The 18,493-nt window shown below is 32.7% G+C and overlaps 1 protein-coding gene across 9 annotated transcripts in view; it reads right to left on the reverse strand.

Annotated features, from left to right (window-relative positions):
• LRP1B (LDL receptor related protein 1B) overlaps window positions 1–18,493 on the reverse strand; it is a 1,831,517-nt gene that overhangs the window by 194,417 nt on the left and 1,618,607 nt on the right. For all 9 annotated transcript variants that reach the window (XR_013828854.1, XM_079925113.1, XM_079925117.1 and 6 more), the window contains 4 exons: window positions 16,887–16,980; window positions 13,148–13,264; window positions 12,913–13,032; window positions 11,369–11,488 (listed from right to left, as the gene is read on the reverse strand). Coding sequence is in view for 8 of the 9 variants with exons in the window: in XM_079925113.1 (XP_079781239.1) it covers window positions 11,369–11,488; window positions 12,913–13,032; window positions 13,148–13,264; window positions 16,887–16,980 (451 nt within the window). In the remaining variant the exon portion in view is untranslated. The remainder of the gene's footprint in view (window positions 1–11,368; window positions 11,489–12,912; window positions 13,033–13,147; window positions 13,265–16,886; window positions 16,981–18,493) is intronic.

Raw genomic sequence — 18,493 nt, forward strand, 5'->3', positions numbered from 1 at the left:
TACCATTACAAATCTATTAGAATGACTAAAATTTAAAAGTATCAAGTATCGGCAAGGATGTAGAGGAACCTGGAATTCTCCAATACTGCCAGTGGGAATGGTAAAATAGTACAACCACTTTGTAAAAGAGTTTGATACTTTCTTAAAACGTTTCTTAAAAAGTTAAGCATATGCTTATCATGTGAACTAGTCTACCTGTAGAGAAAAGAAAGCATGTATCCACACCAAGACTAATACAAGAATGTTCATAGCAACTTGATTTGCAATAGTCTAAAACTTGAATCAGGGGATTAAGAGGTACAAACTATTAGATAGATATAAAATAAGCTACAAGAATGTACTGTACAACATGGGGAATATAGCAAATATTTTATAATAAATATAAATAGAATATAACCTTTAAAATTGTGAATCACTATATTGCATACCTGTAATTTATATAATATTGTACATCAACTATACTTCAATTAAAAAAAAACTTGAACTAACCCAAATGATCATAAATGGGTAAACAGATAAAAAATATTATATTTATCCATACAATAGAATTCTTCACAGCAATATAAAGGAATGAACATTCAATACAACCATCAACATGGATAATCTCAAAATAATTAAGCTGAGTGAAATAAGCCAGACAAAGTTAATACATACTGTATGACTCCAGTTTTATGTAAATGTACACTAATCTACAGGGGCTGAAAGCAGGTAATAGAGGCAAGGCAGGAAGTGGGGTGAGGGAGAGGTATTGCAAAGGGAAACAAATTTCTAGGGGTGATAAACATGTTCATTATCTTGATTGTGGTGAGGATTTAATCACCTGTTTAACAAACCTGTTAACCCTTATCAAATTGTCCATTTAAAATATATGCAGTTTACTGTATGCCAGTTATACTTCAATAAAGCTGTTAAACAAACAAACAGTACTCACAGGGACGTGTAGTGAATATACAGAATTGTGAATCTAAGATTTCCTGGATACCATATAATATGTACCTGAAGATTCATACTAGTCATATGCTCTTTAACATTTATTAATACACTAGGCATTATTCTCTTAAGTCACCAACTCTTTGTTATTAACTCTACGTTTTATTTTTTCCTCTCTTCTGACAAAAAAAGCAAGATTTCACAGAACCATTTTATTGTCATAAAATTTCATAGTATTTATTTAAATCTTTTATTTGTTCCCTTCTGTCTCCATTACAGAATGTGTAATTGTTTTAGCCTGTGTCAATACTAAATATGTAGCAAAAAGTTCTGAAAAAAGGGACAAAAAATATTTTCTGTGGGTCTATTATGTACTTATACATCTACTAGGTACTCATATACCTTTATTTCTTTTAACCCTCTCATCAGCTTTCTAAGGACAAAAGTATTATATCTGTTTACAAATGAGGAAATAGTAGAGACCTGAAGAATCTATCCACTTAACGAATTTTGAAATCAAGAATGGAGCTCTGTTGCTAGTAACACCAGAGTTTTAGGCTCTTTTCAGAAAGCTGCCTGATTGTACTGCCATAGCACACTTTCTTCCTACAGAGAGGAGGCACATCTCATTGTACAAGTTTGACACAACGTGTCAGTGATTCTCTATATTGAAATTCCCTTACAATTTTAGCCAATTTGTACACTAATCAAGCCCCAACTACTGAACTGATCAGGAAGAAAAGCAGTTCTTCACAAATATGAAATAAAATACATATAAACTCAAAGAAAGAAAACTAGATTCCCAAAGTTCAGGTTTAGGGGAGAAAGGTATTATATTCGGCTGAACCAAATAAAATCTGTATTTTTAAAATTTCCTTCCTTCACTTGTTCCTCAAATGTTTATCTGTGCCAGATTCTGTACTAGGTACTGGATATATTAGGGATTAGAAAGATATATAGATCCAGCCCTCCTGGAATTTATAATTTGGCAAGGGAGACAGTAGGCTTCATTAGAACCTTTAAAAATGCAATAACATAGAAGCAGTATTAGAATACAATAGTGGGCATACAGCAATGGAGAACAGGAGATACTCAGCACATACATAACTAAAAATGCCGCATACTGTTCCACAGATCTTGCCTAAAGCATAGAACTTGGGAAGGTTTCAGGAGAGAGATATACAGCTGATGAATAGAAAGGAAAATAGAACACATGCAGAGAGATTAAAGAAAATGAAATTATTTTGGCCTGAAGAAGGATGTAAAAAAATTTGAGTCCTTAAACAAATGACTTTAACCCAAAGGATAACGTTTGGTTATTCAATATTTCCATTGGAAATATTTTAAAAGGAAAAAAAATAGGCTTAATTTATAGTGTGATTCTAGCATATTACCTAGACAAAGAGAATTATTTTTGTTGTTTGTTTGTTTGATTAAGAATGATAGATGTGGCCCTATTAAAGTAGGTGAAAACCAGAAGACCTCTAATGGTCCTTTTCCTTTGAAGATTCTATGAACATCATAACAATATACGCACTCTAGATGAAACTGCGTGGACTTGACGCTTTCAGCTCCATCCTTTATAGTGGTTTAGAAATGCATTCCGTGTTAATGCAGCAGCATGGTTAGTGAACACTTTCCATCTGTCAGTAAGATGCTGAAAATTACTAAGTCACAGCATTGAGCCAAAAAAATGAAATTGGGTGGATGAATAATTTTGTACTATAAAGAAGCAGTAAATTCCAGCTGTGAAAACCAAGTAGCGCAAAGAAAGCTCTGGGATTTAAGATTGGTACTGCCATCCCATTACCCCACACCCGATAGTTTTTGAAAAAGAGTCATCTTAACTGTTCCAAACTAGAGATTTTAGCATGTTCATTTCTTGCATTTGTTTCAGTGCCAAAAAATACAGCATGTAGTGCCAAGACTTTTTTTCCAGAAAAGAATCTAGATAATTCATGCCCAGTGATTAATTACCAAATTTCATAAAATAAGAAAAAAATGCTTTCTTATATTAAAGTTTTCAAAAAATTGGAACAAAGCACAGTGTCAATAACCTTCACTTCTGCATGGTGAAAGTTTTTGAAAGTATACTAAGAGTAATACTAGCATGAGCAAATATTCTCTTCTCAGTAGTCACTTGTATTTTAATCTACTTTAATAATAGTTTAGTCACCCAAAATTAATAACCATTGATAACAATAATTCTAGAATTCATTTTAACTATTAATAGATCCTCTGTATTACTTATGCTTCATTTAGATTGGTAGAGACTTTTGAATAAGAATATAATGAAGATACCATTTTTAAAAGCACTGTTGCAGTTCCTTAAATGACTTGCATTATGCATAGAGTTAGACTCTGAGGAATGTCACCATTTCCTGAAAATACTCTTTGTACGTACCTACAGCAATTTCATGTATTTATAAAAGCTTCAGGAAGGAGAAAATGCATGATTTAAAAAATAAATCTATATTCATGTTCATTCAGTTAATCAAGTGGAGGACAACATTTTCAAACGTGTGACCTGCATAACATGGATGGCAAGCTGTGGATCACGTACTAGATGGCTCTAACAGTGAATAAGCAGGGTGTTACATAGTATTGACTGGCTGCTGAGAAGGTTACCCCCTGTTCAGTTCTCTGTCATTTTTTCTAGTTGCTTCATTATGAAAAGTTTGGTCATGGGAAAATAGGGCTTTGCTCAACTCACTAATCTCCCTTTTAACAAAGAGAGAATTGGATTTTGTTAGGCTAGTGTCAAACTAGAATTGTGTCAAGCTAGAATTTAATGACATTGTTTTGCTTTCAAATTGACTATAGACAAGGCATCCCTTCATTGTCACTCCTACGCCCACTCACTATTAGTGACAATGTTATTTAAAAAAATTCTATTTAAGTATGCATTTTTTTCTGATGACATTTATCCATTCCTATTTGTCTAGGATCATTTGTATCTGCATCTTAATTCCTTGCCTTACTGCACATTTAAGCCAGGTCAAGGAAGCTCTACTGAGTAATGGTTAAGTGCATGGGGCTGAAGACATCTCCTGTGGAACCAAATTCTGCTTACTCATTTTTTACCTGGGTAATCCTACGAAAATTACTTACACTCTCTGAGCCTTATATCCTTACTTATAAAATAGGAATAATGATAGTTATACTCTCTCACATAACATCCTCTCTCATAGGATTGTTGTGAGGATTAAATGATATAATCCACACATAATCCACACATAAAGTTTAGCACAATGCCTAGCATGATGAGCTTTCAAAACTATCCTTATTATTAGACTTTGAATTCCCTGAGTATATATAATGGCTTACTTAACATTTTCAGTAGATGTTTATTAATTTTTAAAATAAATGAATGTTATAAAGATACAAAAATCAAGTTTAGTTCTACAAGTAAAATATTAAAAAGGAAACAAGTAATACAATGTGGGCCCAAAGTATGTTGTAGGATGAACTGATTGTATCCAGAGATTTTAAAAGTCCTGGTGCTTTCCTCTGCAAAGAACAGGGGTGCTGATATGAGAGCCCCTTGAAATTCAGCCTTGTGCGTAATTTTCAAATTCCCTATTGGTAATACCAATATCCATTGGTAATATCTCTTGGTAATACCAGGCTTTTAAATTACATGTTCCCAATAATAATTTTAAGAAATATTAACAAATCTGATCTGCAATTACCTCTATTTGAATATTATGAAAGGGACATGGTAATTCCAGACAGAAAAAAATTTTTTGTTTATATTTTAAGTGATTGATTCTCAATTTTCTTCCCTCTGACTCAGTAAAATGTTCTTTATTTAAAAAGAACTGGCTGAATTGTCAGGGTACTGAGTTCATAAAATGATTTATGATTACTAGAGGTAGTTTCCTATACCTCTCTGATTCCCTGATAGTTATGCAGTGAGATTTTTACTGCTCAATGCCTCTTTATACCAAGAATCTTGTGGTTTTAAACATTAAAAGACCAAACTGAAGATCTGAGAATCCAAAAGATTCTCTTCTTGAAGCAGTAATTATCATGGGACTGGGGATACGCTCATTCCAAGAACTCTAAGTTCATCCAAAGAACTTCTAGGATAGGAATCCATAAAGTAACATAACACCTCACCATCTATGAATAGTTTCTAGAAACAGACAGAAATATCCATATGAGGAATCTAGCTTACTGATACACAGATATAATTGTTAAGAGACATAGCTGTATGATCTTTTATAGAAAAACATGATTAATTGGAATTAAGTACTATATTGAATTTTCTGAGTACACTTTGTTTTTAGGATTCAGAAGTTAATTACAAAGGAGACTAAAATATAAACAGATTCGATGTTTGATTTTTTAATGTAACATAAGAATATTCAAAATGTGGATCTATAGCCATATATGCTATTAAATAATATGACATTTTTGCCAGTACTGTTTACTTGGTGATAGAAAAAAATCAGATTAATACTTTAGAAATGTCTTCAACAAGTTGAAACAGGTAAGATGTTACTCTTTCAATAGCTTAATTAATTAAAGCTGTATGGCAGTTTATAAAAAGTAAGTTCCCAGCATTGTGATATGGATTTTTTTATTGAGTCAGCCACTCAATATTTAATACTCAGTATTTAACACTAATTGTCAATACACTCAATTCCTGAATGATTGATTTTAATGAACTAAAACAAAATACCATACATTTACTTTAACATTAATATTTGATATTAGTATTTACAGCAAAATGGTTACTATAATATTATTGCAGGTATATACATATTCTGTAACTTTTTTATTAGTTTAAGGTTAAATATAAATATATGAACTTACATTAGAAATCTTGAGTAAGATAATACAATTCACGTAACCCAAATACCATTAATCAAAAATATTATTTGAAAACATATTAGATTTACTTGAACTTTAATAAATAGGATCAGTTTATATTCTGCTTTTTTTCAAATATTAGTCAAAACCCAGTAACTGTATCAAAAGGGAAGTATTTATATACTGGAGGTTTGTCTCTTTCTTAGAACACAGAATTTTGAAGGGAAGTGTTGTACTCATGTGGATAATATGATCCATAGGAATGAGAGATCTCTGGTCACAGGGTAGATCCACTCTCTATTTTATCTCTCTAGCCCTTAAGTAATATTTTTCATGTCAATTCTGCTTTGGGTCAAAGGAAACTCATCATGAAGAATTTCTGTTCATATTCCTTTAAAAATACCTCTCAAGAATTTTGGATTTGAAAACTAAAAATATTAATTAGAAGGTTAAGATTTCAAATGGAAATAAAAATAAGTAATAATTTACTCTGGCATCCTAACCCAGCAAGAGGTAACAGAGTTCATTGTTTCACACTAAACCCTACGTCACCTCTCTTTCCACTCCCATTATTTACCACATGAACTCTGAACAAGGAACCATATATGAACAGTGGCCTGATGACATAAAAAATCTAGCCCAGAGGCTTTGCAGCCCAGGCATTGAATCTAACACTGACTGGAGAATAAGTATGGTTATCAGAATCATCATCTATACCACATCTGTCCCCTACATACACATCACAAAGCTAATAAATGTTACAGTCACAACTCTACAATAGGTCATTTTTTACGCATTACTATATTTTGTCCTGAAATGTTAATGGCTGAAAATGGATAGTCTTTTTGTAAACAAAGTCTGATACCACTTGGATCCTCAAACTGATCTTAACATATAAGCACAAATCTAAGTTTTCTTAAAGGAATAAACAAAAGTACCTTTTACATAGAGGTGCATTATCAGGTGTTGCTGTTGAGAAGAGGCAATACAATCTTTCATTTTACCTACTTTCATTCATTAATACACAGTATAATCCTATATACACGGTGCTAAACAACATTAAATAACACCTGAAAATATAAATGACAGAATATCCACTAAGGAAATTGCCAGCCCAAAAGATATGTGAACAGAATCTTATAAACTGAAAGAAACACACATATTTTTGTTCTAAAAGTAGGTAAAAGGAGGCAAATTTTTCAAGTTCTACATTTCATACTTTTTTTTAATACAGCATCTAATACGTAGGCTTCCTATGTACTGCTATAAATCTGTTATTGTAGGGATTTAAATTTTTTAAGAGATATCTTAGACCAAATGTTAAAGTCTATTAAAAATGGTACAGGTATATAATTGTGTAACTTTCTGTGCAAGTCTTTGTGTTTGAAATATCTTATAATTTAATATGTATTACACTTGCTTTAACTTAAAAAATATTTTTTTTTCTTATATTCTCATAGCTTGAGTAACCCAATTCAAATTTCCTCATCAGACATTTAAGGGAGAATAAAAGCAAGCATTGACGGGTTCTGTCTTTTGGTTTGAGTGTGTTCAGTGTCATGCTTGAAATCCAGGCTGTGGAAAGTACAAAGCTACTGTAGGAAGCTCAAGTTCCTTTCACAAGCCCCAGCTAGTGTGATTATAACGACTGCATTAAGTAAAAATAATTAGCCAAGCAGCAGGTTAGTTATAAATCAAGACTGTTCAAAAGCAGCAAATGACTCTGAACCAGCGTGAAAGCAAGACTCTCTTTGATGACACAGAAATGATGTAGAAGAAAGCAGGAAATGAGACCACAGGGAGGAGCGATGTGGCAGCACAAACAGCCGACTCTAGAGAGCAGAGTGGTGAGTTCATAGCTGACCAGCAAAGCCCAGGCATAAAACTGATGAAAAGGATGTTTCATAGGGATCTAGGGCACTGAGAATCTAAACTATAAAACAGGGAGAGAGAACATAATGGAAAGACATATTCTGATATCACCTTATGAGAGTCAAATTGCAGAAAGTTTCAACTCTGTTACAAAGAATTATGAATCTAGTACAGGTCCGTCAAATCCCTAAATGCTCATTTCATTCCTAAAATAGAAAATGGCAGGCAGAAGGTGAAGAAAGTTTGAAACTGAGATTCTTAATGAAAAGCCCAGAGCTGCCACAGTTGGAGTAGTCTACTGATTGTGGTCAGGCATTCAAATGTGGCACTGGCCCAATATTGTAATAAATAGTGTAACAGCCTTCTAAGAGTAGTTAACATCAATAGTCTAGTAGAAGTGTGTATATCTACGTTTTAAGAAGCTTTCTTTTATTTGGGCATAGAGTGAGGAAAGAATAAACAACCTCAGGCAAAAAGAAATAATTTTATAATAACTATTAACAACTCATAAAACAAAGTTAAAACTACAGCCTTCCTTGGTATCCACAGGGGATTGGTTCCAGGATCGCTACGGATACCAAAATCCATGGATGCTCAAGTCCCTTAGACAAAATAGCTTAGTACAGTGGGCCTTTCCAGATCTGCTGATGTGGAACCTGTGGATAAGACAGGCCCACTGTATCCTGCTACAACTGTGAAGGTAGCATAGATTTAAATCTATATTTATACAAAAATAGAATTAAAAGGTGCTTTAAAATATTTTTCAATTTAAATCCAAACATGCCAAATGTAGCTTTAATGGACTCAAATACAACCATCTCAAAATCTAGCCATAATAAGATGGGAAACTATGCAGTTAATTTAATTTTTAAATTCAAAGTCTCACCACGACTAGATTACTGGACAAAGACTCCTAAACTATATTTAATCTACATCTATTCAAAGTGATTTCAAAGCCTCCTTATGCTAACCTGGAAATGATTACCATACAATTTTTTACAAATATTGAGCATTAGCTGTTAAATTTGCAAGTACTTATAAGATCTCAAAAGTTACACTGGGCTGACTGCAATAAACATGTGATATTTTGGTAAATATAAAAATCAAATAATTTTTAAAATATTTGCACATTACTGGTTATTTAGTTCCCTATACTACATGTGTACTGTGTTTGTGTTAAGTTACTGTGCTCTGTTTTGTTAGGCTTTTCTATAGTGACTGTCTCTCTCTCTCCCTCTCCCTTGCATGTGTGCTTCTACATTGGTTTTATTTACACAATTAAAAGCAAAGCAAACCAAACTGTTTAATTTAGGTCAAGGTAAAACAAACTATAATCCTGGAACTTTAGAAGTGACAGAAAACAATTAGATATAAAACTATAGATAAATACAAATATTGGTGCTGAAAAATAAGATGTAAGGGCTAGGTGAACTCCAAGAATAAAAAAGAATCTCCTCCTAAACTGAGCACTGGGCTAAGAAAGTACAGAAGGCAACTGAAATAAAAATGGGTTGCAAATGGAGGTTTTGCAACAACGAATGGGCCAGTTTCTCAACAGCATTTAATGCAAGTCTACACTACAACCTGCTAGGCCACTTGACATGTGAAATAGTGAAACACATCCCTTCTTCTAGACAAGGCCCATTCTCACCCACAAAGAAACATGTAACTCAGATTCAAATAATAAGGCCTTGGCTTGATAGGGTTAATCTTTAAGGAGTGTTATGTTTCTTTCCCACTCAATAAAGCATCAAACGAGGAACCATCCCACAAGGGTGTTAAAAGAATTAGCAAAAATACATGGCATTTATATATGTATTGAAGACAGAAGAAAGGGGAAAGAGGTGGTCTTTTAGCTCCTTCAAAAATAAGGATTGACAAATGCCATGCTAAAATATATGTAGAAGAAGTTTTTTTAAGTTAAATTAGCACCTGTCCACGGTAACATTTTAGAGTGGGTTTAAGATACATTAAATGGTAACCCTTATTCATCCTTTCCCCCATTTTCTGTATGTATGTATATATTTGTATACTGGTCTGGAACTTAAAGCAATAATTGTGGCTAGGAGAATTCTATATAATTTTATAACAGAAATATTTAAATATTTTCTTTTTATATAGAAAAAATGATGTGGATTCATGTTATGGTCATAGAGCAGAGGCTTTGGTGTCAAATAACCCTGGATTCAAGTTCCAGTTATGCCACTTGTTAGCTGTAGGATTTGGGGTAAATTACTCCTTGGATCTAATTTTCCTCAACCATAAAATAGGGATAATAAGGAGATTAAATGAAATAATCGCTATAAAGCCTTTAACGCATTTCTTGGGCCATACGGTAAACACCACATAAATATTAGGCATTATTCTTATTATGATGATTAATAATTATCAGTTTGAACGGTGTAACATACCAAAACAGTTAAATCACATCAAAGTGATGAGGAAGAAGAGTAAAATGGAGAAAAAAAACATTTCATCCAAGAAATTTTTCAGATAGCTAATATAAGTCATTATTCCATGTTGCTTTGGTAAACAAAAATACAAAAGACAAGAGAGCAAAACAGCCAGTAATATAAACTCGTCTGCAAAAGTCCTTGATAAGTGTTATGGACAAACTGGTGATGGATGTGGTTTGATGCTTTGTGAATTGATTATGAAGGTCAATTCCACAAAGTGAGAAATGGTGGTTTTATGATACTATAAAGTGATAAGCCATACTGATTGCATGTCCTGAAGACACAGTTATATAGAGACAGTATTAGAAAAAAACCTCTTAATGATGTATTGTTGCCTGTGATTATACATATAGCTCATGAATACTGTTCAATATAATGGAATTTCAAAGAACTTAAATGATTTTCATCATTTTGATTTCTCCCAGAAGAGTTAATTAACAGTAGGGTGGAATCTAGCAAATGCATTTAAGACAATTTTTTCTAAGAAGCCTGAAGTTTCTGTCCTTAGTTTGGACAAACTCTGTCTTTTCTAAACAATTACTAGATTAAGTGCTTTTTTGCTTCCCTAACAATGCCAAGTTTGGTGCAGTCACCTAAAAAATAGCCTCAATTAATGTTTTATAAATGTTGAAAAAAATGAGTTAAACATGACAACTATTACTTTATTTCTGTTCCACTGTTGACACATTCAGGATAGAATCAAATACATTAAACAAAAATGAATACATATGTTCTCCATTTCTGCAATGTTAAGTAATAATAACTGTAAATAAAATAATTGATCTTAAGTGAAAATATTAATGTTTCAGAAACATGCTAACAAATGATTGCTGTCATCTACTAAAACAGAACAGATGCCTTTGTTATCTTTTTTCTTTTTCCCCACCATGTTTAAGAATGAACAATAATCATTGGATAAATGAACAATCATATTTAAGGAGAAAAATGAAGCCTAGAACAATATGAAAATGTTTTATTGTTTCTATTCATTAAATGCTAATAGCATGTGCATACGCTAACATAAGAAGACAGTTTTATCTTACCTTTCAGATCTGTCTTTTCAGAAACAGTTTTGACTTATGCTAAAGCAATACTTAACCCTTTTGCCTTACCCCTCCATGCTTTTTCTAAAATAGCTAACCTGAGGTTATTGACTCTGGGAGCACAGAGGAAAAACATTCGCGCGTTAGGCCCTAGTTGTATCAGAATTGTGTTCAAATTCATTTCACTATGGCCATCTCAGATGATGATACAAATGCAAGAGGTAGGATCCACCATCACAAAACACTCACCGCAGTTGGCCTCATCTGATGCGTCTGCACAGTCTGGATCCTCGTCGCAAACCCACAGCTTGGAAATGCAATGTTTGGTAGTTTTACACTGGAAATAGTCTGGAGAGCAGCTGTTTTCGGCTTAAGAGGAAAGCATCTATTATTAAAATGTAGCTTTGGACAAAAATAGACATTCTAATTAAAAAACAAATAAAATTTTAAGTTAATCAATTGAAAATGTATAATCTTTTAATTAATAAGACCCTGAAGGTGATAAGTTTTAACTTTTAATTATCTATAGTGTATTCCTATTACCCGTTCCAGTATAAATAAATAAAACATATTTCTGCAAATGATGCATTTGATAAAAATCAGAGTTTTCAAAACCACCCCACCTTGATTAGATATCTTGAAACTAATTAAAAAATAAAGGATTCAGGGTCTTTCAAAATAATTTTTTTCAGATAAATAAATATAAGAATTTACACATAGGCATTTTTGTAAATAGAAAAAGACTAAAATCAGAAGATATTAGTGAATGGGAAAAAGAAAGGCACAGAATTTATCAAAACCTCTAGTTGTGTTGAGATTTTGACGGAAGAGGTGAACATCTGACTCAAACTATAAACTGCTTCACAAATCTTAGTCAGTTTAATGGATCAGCTTCTAGACTCTCTAACCATAAAGAACTGGTACTGACTTTATTCTGAATGTACCATCTTAATCAAATTGCTGGATGACTGCACATTATTTACTAATAAAAGTTTTAGAGGAATAAAATAAAACTTCAGTAAGACAGAAATGTTGACAGCAGTTCTGCTGAAAGCTTGAACTTGACAGGTGCTCTATGGTTCAGATCCTGTGTGTGTATGTACATGTACGTGTGTATGTGCCTGCCTGCCTATGTGCATGTATGTATATGATGTAAATTGTTCTGCCTCCCATTTTATGTATATTGATTTTTCATGGGAGATTGAAATAAAACGTGAACAGAATTAAAATTATTTTACAATTGTCTTTTGAAGTAGCTTGTTAAGATACATTAGAAGGAGTATTACTTACAGTTTTTAACAAGTGATTTTGTTAGGTTATTTTGTCCAGATTTTTGTTTCTTATCATACACTCAATATGTTATTATTAAGGAAAAAAATCTCTAATTAAAATGGAGTTCATTTCAAGTAACTAATAAAATCAACAGAAGAAAATTACCTGCAGCTACTTAATATGGTAAAAAAAAAAATCTATATATTTTTTAAAAATGCACCATAATCACCTGTAATTTGGTTTTGCTGCTTCTCTTAAGGATAATGTGGATGAATGCATGTTTTTTCATGTTTGTAATAATCTCCAGGTAGCTTTTAAGTAAAGATCACCCATGTTTTAATTTTCTATATATTTTTATACAGAGTTTCTTAACCATCCCAATAGACATCTAGTTGGAATTATTTGCCCATCATTGCAATTATATTTTCCACACTGTATAAATTTATGGTGAACAATAATAATCTTTAGACCAATTTCAGTTGGGAGTCAGAGGTCAGAGTGAACAGTTGGAGGTGACTTACGACAGTCCCTTTCATCTTCCTCATCTCCACAGTCATCCTGCCCATTGCATCTGAGGTTTACTGGGATGCATTTCTGGTTCTTGGTACACTTGAACTGACCTGAGAGGCAGACATGTGTGTCTAAAAGAGAGAACAAAAAATGTGGGCTAAAGCCTGTGTCTGAATTTAAATCAGTGCAGACATAATCAGTTAAGAATTAGATTCGTGTTCCTTAGTTAAGAATGTAATCACCTACCACAGTTGAGTTCATCAGAATTGTCCCCACAGTCATTCTCTCCATCACAGATGAAAGCGGGCAGAGCACAGAGCCCAGTTCCACACTGAAATCGGCCTGGCTGACATTTAAATTCCGCTAGAGGAGGAAACATATAGGTATCGTGGAATGACAATCTTAGCTCATGACTTCTTAAACAGAGCTTTTCTGACATTCAACATATTTATTATATTATTATATTAAACATATCCTAGAGCACAATGTGAATGTCTCACATCCAGAGAGCTATTAGTTTCAGATGGACAGTTAAGCTTTGAGCAGCTCAGATGGCCTCCAGATTAGATTTTATAAACTAACAGTAAGAAGAAAGATATTAACAACATATAAATATAAATATATATATTTAAAACATTTAAATTTCTTCTCATTTCAAAGACATGGTATTGAGTGGCAGAGCACAGTTCATTGTAATTTTTTAAAAAAGTTATTCCAATATCACTTAAAAAATTATTTATTTGATCACCTTGCTGCCTGTAATGTGTTAAGAGAGAAAATCTGCCCTCAATACATATTCCCCAGCATTCCTTAAAGCAAATACTTTCTATAACTATCACATTTTAAATCAGAATTATTGATATTTATTCCTATAATCTTATTAATATATAAGGACAATGTCATAACTAGTAAAGATTTTTATATACCATACGTATGTTATTATAATAAATATCTCCTACATGGTAAAGCAGTTTTTGCTATATTCTTTGAGTTTATTTAAGCAATAATAACAATAAAGTAGGATCTATTGTCTATCTACTTTGTATCATGCACTGGGCTAGGTTCTTTCACATATAGTTACTAATTGAATCTCATTATAAACTTCTCACCTTGGGATCACCATGACCATTTTATAAATGAGGAAAGTAAGTCTCATGGATTCTAATAATTCACCCAAGAATATACAAGTTTCAAATGCCGGAGTTGAAGTTTAAATCCACATCTGACTCTGAAGTCTTCTCACAACTTGCAATAAACACTTATCTTTTCACTGATGATCCTAATGTGTGTTACTAATCACTGATTTTGAGATTAATAGTATGCTGTTTATTAGTTCAAATCGGTCAATCAAACATTAATAAATTATATTTTGAACTTCCTTTGGAAGATGAATTACGCTTTTATAATTAAAATATTAATTAAAATTTTCTTAACATGGAAAAAAACCTCAATATATGCATGGCTTCCATAGAAGTGAGTTCTAAAATGTTGAACATCATTTACCTTCAATTTACAACATTTATTAATTAATCACACTAAATGTTTAAACTGGGCGATCCTTAATTTTCTCATGATCTAAACATGCATTTCCTCTATTTCCTGTTGCTTCATATACGAGTTCCTTTAATATTTCTTTGCGCATAATTGCTGTTGTATTTTTCAACACTTTATGAACTTATGGTGTATGGATAGTAATTTTTAGACCAATTTCAGTTCAGAGTCAGAAGTAAGACAGGACAGAACATTTTGAGGTGACTTATGACAGTCCCTTTCATCTTCCTCATCCCCACAGTCACCTTGTCCATTACAAGTGAGGTTGTCCAAAACTTTTCCGTAAGAAGGGTTGTAAATATTAAAGGAGTTCCAATGTCTGTTAAATAACTAGGAAGCCTATGTGACCTTTAAATGTGTCTCTAGAATGATTCTTGATGCATTAGGGTATTATAGGAAATATAATTACAAACTTATGATGCCAGAGAATTCTTGATGCATCACTCAACTATATTTGCATAAATAACATTATTGCAGTATGAAGGTATATGAACCTGGTATCAAGCTTTCTGCTTTTTCAGGTGAAATTATAGGTATTGTCAGTGGCTCTTAATACCTGCAAATTTTGATGATGCAGCTACTCAAAAATGAAGTCTAAACACTTGACAGACACACGTACATCATTTTCCACCTCACCATGACTCTCAAAATAGTGTCATGCCTACAGATGTTCAAGCTGTTAACCCGTCAACTCCAAGAAATAGATCATTTACTAAAATATCACAGAGATAATCTCACCAATAAAAACACTTAGTATTGGTATTTAACCAGGATAAGGATCATACAGAGACTCTTAGATACCAGAGGCCTCTTTGGTTCCCTTCAAAAGTCATTAAAGTTATATTTGTTCACCAAATATTCTGAAAGTGGGTAAATGTAAAAAGTGTGTTATACTAAAGCTGTAGTTAATTTTTCATATGAGTTTGGATACAGCATGAAATTCCAGTCAAGATTAAAATTAGAGTTCAGGAACTGTAAATATTTTAGAAGGGAGAGCACTGGGTGCTACTGACTTTGTCTGCAGGTCATTATGGGGATAATTCCTCAAAAAACACTATAGTAAATCTGGGCAGGAAAGGTCATCTTAATATGAGAACTAAAGTAACACATTCATTCTTATTTCTATAAATTACAAAAATAAGTTGTATTTACTATATCACAGAACAGTTTATTGTGAGAAAATTAATAAACTTTATTGTGTAAATCTCCATTGGCCACCATAATTTCTTATTCCTTGATATTTTTTTAAATCAGTAACTTAAGAATAATTCAGGCATAATAGTATACCTATGTCATACAGATACTACTCTTCATATACTGTCCATCACAGTGAAAACAAAAACTTTATTAAAAAAAATCAAAGGGCAATGGACCTTTCAGAAACAAAAATAATATTAGAAAAGCAATGACTTTTAAAACTTTTTCCTTCTCACTGAATATATTATTTACTGATTTTAAACATATAAATGAGATATGTGAAAAAACTTCAAATGTTTGATATACTTGGTAGTGACCAGAGAGGTGGAATACAGCTCATCCAGGTAATTATCTAGAGGTCCTAAGTTTGAAACAGCTTTGTAATTATGTGGTGGAAAGTTCTGTAGCAGAAAGTAGCTGGCTTTCACTAAGACAGTATACTTCTTTCTTTAGTGCAAGCCTAAGGATCTTGAACTCAACTGTCAAGACCAAATCAAGGCAACCATCTACTGGGATGTTGAGGAATTATCATGATTGACTACAAGCATCTTCAAGTTGACAGGACAGTATTAGAGTGACCCATGGAGTGAACTATAAAAGGCTAACAAGGAAAAGTCTGCTGATTGTCCATTACAACCTAGGTTACCAAAGATAGCTTAAAAAAATAGCACCTAACCATGCCAACGACAGTCAAATGTCAAGACATAATTGGTAGTCACTTTAAGGCAACTACTAAGAGCATACTAAATTGACTAACAGCCAACTAATGACTTACATTGGAAAAATCTGACTTTTAAGGAATTTTCAGTATCTTAATACTGACAGAAAAGTTGAAGGACTGTATCCCTTAAAGTCAAGATTTCAGTCATTGAGTGGCATTCTGAAAACTTGCCCATTTTTGCTTCTGATTTAATGATATCTTAAGTCAAAATCATGCTGATTTTTACTCTCCTGATTGCTACATGCAGAGTTTAGTTATTCTACAAGTAAAAAAAATTGAGAAAGAGATGACGAATACAAAGTGCTGATGGTGTCATTGTGGATGTAATAGTGATCAGAGACATACACAAGACATTGCAACAATTTTTTCTGTATTTTAAACTACTGACATAAAACCTTTCTGTTTCAATTTTTGAAAGCTATCAGAAGGCAATACTTAAGATCTAGCTTCAATTTTCCGGGTCTGGGACGTAAGGAGCTCTAAATTCTAAATTCCTGCATCTGCCAGTGTACTCACGACAGTCATCTGGTTCGTCAGATCCATCACCACAGTCATCCACGGTGTCACATTTCCACCAGAATGGAATACATTTATCAGTTTTGCAACGAAACTTTGAAATAAAGGGAAAAAAAATAAAGATTAAAGAATGCTACTCATATGTAACGGATATTTAAAAACTCACTAGGGCAGAGCAGCCTAGCCTACTCTCTTGCTGCAAATGTGAACTGTGGTGGTCTTAGAGCATTCCACAATGGAGAATAAGTGCACAACAAGCAGCAAAATGACCATCCAGGAAAGCACACTGTTCAGGAAAACCTGGTGAAATTTCCTGAGCAAAGACAAGCTCATGAATTTACTTATTGTCTACAGCTGCTTTCTCACCACAACAGTTTAGTACTGCTACACAGACCATGTGGTTCACAAAGCCTAAAATAGTTATTACTTGTCCCGCTACAGAAAACTTTTGCTGAACACTGAGTAGGGCTAAAAATCATCAGAGATACCAGGAAGAGGTATTGAGTTGAATTCATTTAGCTAATTTGAATTAATTTAACTAATTTAATTAATTTGAATTATTGTTCCTGCTAACTTCACTGGCCAACCATACACAGTGACCGAGAAAGTTCAGCCAATCTTAGATCTCAGACCACAACTTATCCTTTTCTCAGTAACATCCAGTTCCAAACGTACCCTCATAAGATAGAAGAATCTAAAGAAAATCACACTTTCCATACAGAGAGCACATGCATCTGAAATAGTTGCCGTGAATAAAAACAAGCGATAGTTAAATTTAGTAGATTTCTTCTAGTACTTCAATTTTTTTTCTTCTTCTGAAATTGAAAATATTAGGTATTTTCTAAAATGCATTCATTTTCTTTTTGAAGTGTTTTTGCTGTAATTCTCATGTGAGTGACTAAAAGCAAGATGACATTTATCTTAGCATGTTGCATGCCAGGCAGATTTGTAACATAGAAATATATAACCTAGGTTCAATTTGCTCTAATGAAAATGGATTAGCAAGCTAAAAATTTGTTCATTTAAAATACTGCTACTGTCTTCAAGTAAGACAGACTGTGACGCTAGCCTTTACTGAACCTATCTGGATATCATGGAGCTGATTCAGGGTAGATTTATATATATATATATATTTATATATTTATATTTTAAATAAGAGAGTAAGTTTTTTGCCAGTGGCACTGTAAGAGGGAATAGAGCACTGTGAATCCAAGGGAAGATCTCCCTGTTCAACTGATTTTCCCATATTTACTTAGCCTGTGGTCATGTTTGTTATGGCTTTCATAAATTACCAAAAGAAAAATATTACTTTGATAGATAGTGATTGTCTGGGGATATAAGGCTTACTCTGAAAGCAATTGCCGTGAACATTAAACATTTCCAGTCATTACAGTATATCAAAGTATATAAGTAAGATGATTTCAAGTCTCCTGAGTATATTCAAAGTCTTTCCAATCAAGATTTGAAAAATATCTAAATTTTTAATATTAAAAATATTTTAAAATTTACATATATTTACACATATGTTTAATTTTACTAAATATTTCTGATTTAAATAAACACCCACTGTTGGAATGATAGATGATGACACAATGATTTTGCTCACC

This window comes from Stenella coeruleoalba, assembly GCF_951394435.1.
Source record: "Stenella coeruleoalba genome assembly, chromosome: 6".
Lineage (NCBI taxonomy): Eukaryota > Metazoa > Chordata > Mammalia > Artiodactyla > Delphinidae > Stenella > Stenella coeruleoalba.